This window comes from Trypanosoma equiperdum, assembly GCF_001457755.1.
Source record: "Trypanosoma equiperdum strain OVI genome assembly, contig: ctg_671, whole genome shotgun sequence".
NCBI classification, from domain to species: domain Eukaryota; phylum Euglenozoa; class Kinetoplastea; order Trypanosomatida; family Trypanosomatidae; genus Trypanosoma; species Trypanosoma equiperdum.
The window spans coordinates 1,066-8,773 of NW_027124611.1; the positions used below are offsets into that span (position 1 = coordinate 1,066).

The following is a 7,708-nucleotide window of genomic DNA, read 5'->3' on the forward strand; positions in this document are numbered from 1 at the left end:
CCAAATCCTCTCTTCCATTTTATTGTTGCAGTCGTTGTTGTTTGGCCACCATCGGACAGTCATTCATTGCCCTCCTTATGCCTCACTTTATACCTCTATTACTTTGCTGGTCACTGCATATCCTCACAACCGTATTATCAAACATATATATATATATATATATACACACACACAAATTAACTATACTCGTCACTACGAAACCGCTACTACTAGAAATTTTTTCCTCTCTTCTACATCAACCCGTGTCATCTCCATTCCTCTTCATGATTCAATTTCACGCAGTGCAAATATTACACATGTCTTCACGGCGCGCAGTACCGCCCTCACCACTTCTCTCTTCTCCTGCTCATAATAATTAGCCGAGTTCACCTCACGCTCGTAGCCCCACGTTTCACATCGCCGCCCCATTAAAACATTGAAGCTTTTTTTAAAAAAATAAAAAGGAAGAAACACGAGCTTCGCAGATATAAGTGTAAAAGCACGCCGATCATGCGTCATGTGAACAAACGAAGCGCAAGGCATCTCTTCTCACTGTAGGGTTACTGTAGTATCACAACAGGACTTGTTCGGCACCGCCTGAATAATGAAGGAAAGTTTGTGCTGCACGCCTCACCGCCCTTAACCACAAGCACCGGGCCTCCCTCATTACTAATACCACTCAATTCGTCTGCTGCGGGAGTTCCCGTGACATCTAAAAGTTTCAGCGCCTTCATTTGCAATGCGCCGTGGAGTCCGACAGCCGTCACACCGGTTCCAACTAACCTTAACTCCTGCAAAGAAGACGATGATACAAGTGGCCGCACGTCACTGATGCGAGCACAAAAACTAAGGTCCAACGCCTCCAAAGTTGGGATCTGGGCGAGACCACCGATGCCGTTGTTCGAAAGATTACTGCTCCGCCCCAACACAATACGCCGAAGCGAACGTGAACGGGCGAGGAACGTGACGGATCGAAGGGTGGAGTTTGTGAAATCAATGCTTTCCAAATGGGGAAGCGCATCCATGCCATCTAGCAACGCAGGTCGCAACCAAGGAGTCAACGGCTCCGTTAGGCCATTTGCGACCCTCCGCTCCCCCCAACGGCAAACAAACCGTTGAAGTGTGCATGAAGAATGCAGGAGTGCCGAAATGTCCTCTACAACAGTGTCACTGACGTCGAGTTCCTTAAGCATGGGAAGGCGATATATTTTTCCGATACAAAAGCCGCTTGTATTACGGTTGGATTTGACAAATAACTGCTCCAGCGCCTTGCATCCCTCCGAGAGGAAATCCAACGAAAGTACACTTGTCTGGGAAATATCGAGCAGCCGAAGAGAAGGTAATTGTTCCACCCCACGGATTCCGTCGACGGTGATGAGGGTCTCCACAAGATATAGTTCCTTGAGACATTTTAAAGACGTTATCATACGAAGGTCATAGACGTCCGTAAAGGATAGGTCGAGGATAACCATGCCGAAAGCCAGTGTAATATCTTTGACAGAAACTAAAACGCCCTTCGTCTCAGATAAATTCTCGTCACCGCCTTCGGAGATGAGATCGCCCAAATTATTAATCACAAGCGTCTTCAGCGTTTGAAGCTGCCCAATATCTTTGATACCATTGTCGTCAATCGGGGTGCGGCGCAACACAATCGTCTCGATTGATTTGCTAGAAAACAACGAACGAACACTGCTAACCGAACTATACGATAAATCGACAAACTCTAGCGTGGGTATTTTGGCCAACCCACAAACACCGGCTTCGACGTCTTGGTCCTCTTTTCCAGGGTCTTCCCAGCACGGAAAGTTATTTCCCCTTATGTTTCCAATAAAGTCGAATAATTTTGTATCCCCACCAGAAATGTTACGCTTGCTGTACCGACCCTCAGTAATACCACCACAATTCCTCAAAGTAAGCCACTGTGCCCTCAACGTTTTCAGTGAAGGGCTTGAGGAAAGAAACGAAAGGTCGGACACTTTTGTGGTACTGAAGTCAAGGGACTTCAACCGAGGCATACACTCCACTCCCCGCACATCACTGGTATCAACCCTGCACGAGTACAGATTTAGATTTTCCAGCGTCTGCGATTCGGCAATCTTTTGGAGTGACTTTACTTTAGTGCGACTGAGATTGAGTGTGGTCAGTGAGGGAATCTTCTCCAACCCAAGTAGCCCATCGCTCGTCACAGCAGTGCCGGAAAGATTCAGCTCCATCAGGGAAGTTGATCCCCCGAGCAGACTCACACTCGTCACTGGTGTGAGGCTTAGGTTGAGTTTAGAGAGGCACGTCATCTTGTCTAACCCCGAAAGACCAGCACTGGTAACAGAACTGCACCGGGCGTCGATCTCTCGGATATTTGACGAGAGACCATCCTGACGCGTAGCCAGTACTGTCAGGGAGGTAAGGTTTCGCATATGTGAAACACACACAACCTCTAAACTTTCAACCTCTGACAGGCCACACAGTCCCTTCTCACTTGCCGTGCAGCCCTTCAGGTTCAGCACACGAAGTGCTTTTGAGACTCGGAGAGAGCATCCAATCTGCTTGAAGGTTGACATGGAGAGATCCAACTCGGACGCTGAAAGGTACCCCATGAGAACACGCTGCTCCTCTATGGCCAAATCTTTACTAGTCTTCTCACTCACTACCGCTTCTTGGTTCTTCCTACAGCCGGCGGAGCCACACGAAATGGGCTTGATGGAACTAACATTGGATGGATTCCTTGCAACGGACACACCAGGGGGGCTCCCCGTCGCGATGTTGGTAGGTGCTGGAGCCACTGTCAAACAACTATTTCGTACTTGGTCCAGCACCTCCATAGTTTTCTTGCTTATCTCCTCTACTTTGTGTGCGGCACTCTCGCAGGAATCACCGGCACCGCGCAGGCTTTCGCCGGTTGCAACCAACTTTCCTGGCGGCTTTGCTCCGGCGCTCTGGAGCCTGAAATCAGATGCCTTCTTCACTGACGAAAGACGCCTTTGCGCATCAAGGACTCCATTTTCACCAACCAGTAACTGCGATGATTCCTTCGATTTAACCTCGCCGCTTAGGTCTTCTCCCCTATGGGAGACACCTTGATCAGAACCATTTTCCTCCGTGAGGTTGGGAATAATGTCCATTTGACCCTTGACCAGAGACGCGGTGCCACTGCACAGTGAGCTCCCCACTGAGCTAACGCTATCGGCGATCTCCTCAGAATTGTCGGGTGTGGAACACATTACGTCAATGGAAATCGGCAAGGGTGTGTCACCATCGTCAACACTTTGGTGAACCTTTAACTTAGTGACGCTGAGTGGGTTTACAACCTGCCCCTTCCCCTCTTCCCACCACCCATCCCTTGAATCGGTCGTCTGAGAACTATCCTGGCTGTCACTGCCATTACTAGTTGTCATAACCATGTTGGGATGTGCGAGCAGCTGATCCTTGCGAGAAGTTGCTGGGGTCTTCTCATGTACACAAACACGCTTCCCCGCAATGGTCATCTCTGACGCTTGTCCCTCAAGACGCTTCCTTTGCCGGCCCACACTCCTTCCTCCCTTTGTCTTCGTTTTTGAAAAGAGGTACAAATCCGACGCAGTCCTCCCTATTAGAACCCTTTCGTCAGTTGTCAGTTTGGCACCATCAGTAGCAGAGCATCCGGTACCCACCGGGGGCACTTCTTCCGGCTTCTCTGAGCGAGTGGTGGCTTTCAGCCGTAGGGCACCGTCAGTCCCTCCATTGCTCGACCGAGCGTGACACCGGGGACCTTGCTTGTTTGGTGAACCGTGCTTCACCGGTGGCGTACGCACCTTTTTGGGGGTGGACGAGCGGTTAATGTGAGCGGACTCCACAAACGCCTTTGGCGAGGGCTGCAACAACGCTGTCGCCAGCATATCGATAGCCGTTTGTGGCTCAGCCTTTCCAGCGTTGGCGTCGCGCCGATCCCACGCAACCGTAGTGCGTGGGGAACCGGGGTGTGTCCTTTGCATGGAAGACACTACAGGTAAACCACTTTGCGCGCTCCCAGATACCGAAGCTGCGCGAGCACTATCCATAGTGAGCGGCCGCGTGTAGGAAGCATCGCTATCCGTTCGGGGGTACTCAGGATGTTTCATTGCCCCTATATTGTGAGACAGCAACCCCCTCATTGTTGCTATCTAGGCTTTATTTTATTTTTCACTTCTTCCTCCTTCCCTCTGAATCGCACTCAATTTGGCCTCACCTTCTGTACAACAAACCCTCCTTTACCTATATACTGTCAAGGTGGGTTGCCTTGGTTGTAAGGTCCCGAGTGATCCTCAGTGGTGTCTCCGCGTTAATTAGAGAGGTGCTCTTTTAAAAACAATGATACAAAATAGCAAAAAAAAGAAGCACAACAATACAAAAAGGAGATCTTTCTTCGAATCATGCAAACAGAGTATTCCCCTTCTCCAGCAACAGGCCACACTAAGATACATGGCGTTACCACGAATATGCTTGTGTGATCGTCTGTTTGTCTGTGTGTGTGTGTGTGTGTGAAGGGGGAGGTAAGTGTTTGTATGAATATCAAAGGTGTTATTATTATTTTTTTTTTGTGGTGATGATACAACGTTACTTATGTACGAACAATTTAATAGTCACTGTTGCATGTGTTGAAGGTGAAGATAATGTATATGTGATCAATTATAACGCTCGCGCCATCCCACAAGCATGCCTGCCACCACATTCAGTCGATCACTACCTCACAGGCGCCATGCACCCCGGGCGTTGTCTCCTCAAATCCCTACTTGCACCTCTGCTCACGCCCCTACTGGTGCATTTACTCTTTGCCACGTTGGGCCCAGCGCTCCCCCCGCGGTTGCCATTCTTGAGGTGCTGTACGAGGTACAATGCCCGTTCTGTCCTCTGTAACCCCGCAAGGCTCATTGCCACACCGCTGGCACCACCAGCCATCAAGTCATCCGCTCCTCCCACAGCATCTGCGCAGACAAGTGCGCGGGCCACAAGTACCCGTAGCGTGCCCACGAGCATACTATCCAGCTGCCTTCGATGTTCATCATTTGGACCATGGTGCCATTTAGGATCCACTTCCCGAAGCATCTCCACCATCATGCAAAGAGTTTTCGGTCCCTGTTGTGCGGCAAGTCGGCGCATGGAGACGTGGATGATTTTACGAAGTGCAAAGCTGATGTGGAGCATCGCAACGCCAAAGTTTGTTGGTTCGTCGATGTTCAACGCAGCATCAGGGTGACCCGCGATGGTAAGGGAATCGTCGCTGCTTTTAATGTTCCTTTCTTCACCACCGTCACCCTTGAGGACAGATGCACTGGAACTTTTCCCAGTTATCGACCCCGTTGTAGCGGGTGGGGTGGCGCTGCGGAAAGCAGCAACGCGTTCGTGTCTTGCGTCATCCGCTGATCGTATCATTGCCGTCGCCTTTTTATGTTCTTCCGATGTTAAGCGCCGCATCGTGGAAAAGTGCATTGCTGTTTCCATCACCTCGGCAAGCGTAAGGTTGAGTGACGCAAGGGCGCGTTTGTGCGTTCGTGTAATTTCCTGCTCAGCCTGATTAACTTTGAAGCGATTCAGCGCAGTCACTTCATCCCACTCCTCGTCATCGGTGCCTGGCGTGGGAAGATCGATCTCTGCGATGTCCTCTCCACATTCGGCTCTCGTTGGAGAAGTTCCTGCCCCAGCTGGCCTCTCCAACACAACGTCTGCCGTAGAAACTCCAAGACTCAGTCGATCCCTCGCCATCCCATCGGACCCAACTCCCGCTACCTTCGATGGGGTCGCAATCCCACTTCCTCGCCTGGCAATGGCGAGCCGTGAGAAGCGGTCCTCCGTGGGCGGCTGGCCAAAGACATCGGGGCGCAGGCTCATGGCTCGGTGGAGCACCAGCGCCAACGCATTTTTTGTCACACACGCATCCTCACGCGCTATGGCGGCAAGAAAGGGGATGAGCACCTCGTTTGGAACGGGCGCAACAACGCCCTGTTGTCCAGAAGCCACAGTCTGCGGAGCGAGTGCATCACGGAAATCGTCACGGTCGACGATCTGGCCACAAAGCTCTTCGCAGAAAAGACGCAATGCCGCGTTTCGCACGTAGGTACTCGCAAGTATGCTTGCAGTTGCCGACATCAACGGCCCGAGACGTGCATCAGGTCCGCGCAGGTAGAAGCGCAACGAAGCTACCACCTGCGTCACGGTGAGGCTGATAGCGTTGCGTACGTGTTGCGAGAGAACCTCATTGAAAAAAGAAGGCGACAATATACAAAGCAGCGTAGGCGACCGCAGCAGAAGCTCCGGTCGCTTCAGGCGCAGCTTCGTTAGTTCTGCCCTATCGATTTGGGGGAGTTCGGATAGCGCACCACCCACTTGTTTTTCATCCCCAATATGCCTTCCAAAACCACTATTGTTGTGGTCCTTTGAGGCTCCACCTGTAACGGCGGTGGAACCCTCGCCTGTTGTGTCACCATCAAGTGGAGTCAACGGAATCTCTTCACAGGAGAAGCTTGAAATGATACGGTGGGTAACACGCCGTGCGAGGGAAAAACTAACCGGGGCTTCCCGCAGCAACACACGAAGGGAGTCCTGCACGGCTACAGCAACCATCAACCGCAACTCATCTGCATAGAATAATGCGCGACGAGCGCGCTCCTCATCACAACCGGGGGCTACGGCGATACTCGCAGCTCGGTGGGTTACAGAGTCCGCATGACCTATGACAGCCAATGACACGTTCATAAAGTGCAGTAAAATGTTTTCAAGAAGATTTGCATTGACACCCTCAGGATCTGCCTGACGGGCATCAGCGTTTACTCGCCGCTCGGATAGGCGCACATTCGCGTCTTGCTGCTCATTTCCCGTACCCTTTCCACGGGTCGTACGCCAGCCCATACTGTCTTTGTTTTCTTCCTCGAAACCGTAGCGGTTGTGACTTCTTCCAACCACCACTCCGGAGTGGACATCGCTCATCTCACCGCTACTTCCCAGTATGCGGAAGTGGTGGCACACATTTGCTGTGAGGGCCAACAAATGTAAGTAAAGACATAAAGCGCGCAAGTATTCAAACATTCCATGCTCCGCTGAGCGGACAAGATTACCCACAGCGTCTTCACCCCCTGCACCCGTCTTGTCGGCCCTTGTGCAGCCGCCGGAAGCAGCAGCTTGCGCAAACAACCTTTTTATAGCCTCCCCTTCTGCCTCATCAAAGAACCAGCCAGTGACTGAAGGTGCGTGAGCGCACACAAGTGGTAGTCGCCTCCGCTGGTACACACGTGATGAAAATTGTTGCCCTTGAGGCATAAACTGCAGGACATTCACTGCGTGGCCATCACAGCGCTCCCTCAACAGAACGTGCTGACGTGCAACGTAAGTGATGACACCTTTCGCAAACTCTTCCAGCGGCGTTTCTCCACGGGGTGCACGGGAAAAGTCATGTAGAAGTGTGAGGAGTGCGTCTAGCGGGATGCGAAAGGGTAACCGATCCTTAAATTGCTGACTCGATCCAGACAGCGCCGTGAAGCCCCCGTCGAGGGCGCTAATTCCATCATGAGGCAACATTTCAACATCGTACGGAAGAGGCGGAACATTTTGCCGTGCGAGCCGCGCTATCACACTATCTCGCAAGAGAAGTCCCTCCTTCTCGTGGTCATTTGGGTGCGAGCCCGCGGTATCCTCCATCCCTCGTTCAGAAGGCTGAAACAAAGCGCGACGCTGTCGCACGAGCTGTAAAAACTCTTGCTGCTGCCTTTCAAATATCTTACAG

The 7,708-nt window shown here is 51.6% G+C and overlaps 2 protein-coding genes and 1 pseudogene across 3 annotated transcripts in view; all 3 read right to left on the reverse strand.

The window, feature by feature from the left end:
- Positions 1 to 539: 539 nt before the first annotated feature.
- TEOVI_000312900:pseudogene lies at positions 540 to 4,106 on the reverse strand (annotated as a pseudogene). The gene has a single exon. A coding segment is annotated over exon 1 (3,567 nt).
- Positions 4,107 to 4,674: 568 nt separating this feature from the next.
- TEOVI_000313000 (uncharacterized protein) lies at positions 4,675 to 7,623 on the reverse strand (the record flags this gene model as incomplete). Its single annotated transcript, XM_067226089.1, has 1 exon — positions 4,675 to 7,623. The coding sequence occupies one exon, from the start codon at positions 7,621 to 7,623 to the stop codon at positions 4,675 to 4,677; it is 2,949 nt and encodes a 982-aa protein (XP_067082190.1).
- Positions 7,624 to 7,702: 79 nt separating this feature from the next.
- Positions 7,703 to 7,708, reverse strand: part of TEOVI_000313100 (uncharacterized protein) — a gene marked incomplete at both ends in the record, with an annotated part of 5,610 nt that continues 5,604 nt past the window's right edge. The window contains one exon of the mRNA XM_067226090.1: positions 7,703 to 7,706. Within this exon, the coding sequence (XP_067082191.1) occupies positions 7,703 to 7,706 (4 nt within the window). The remainder of the gene's footprint in view (positions 7,707 to 7,708) is intronic.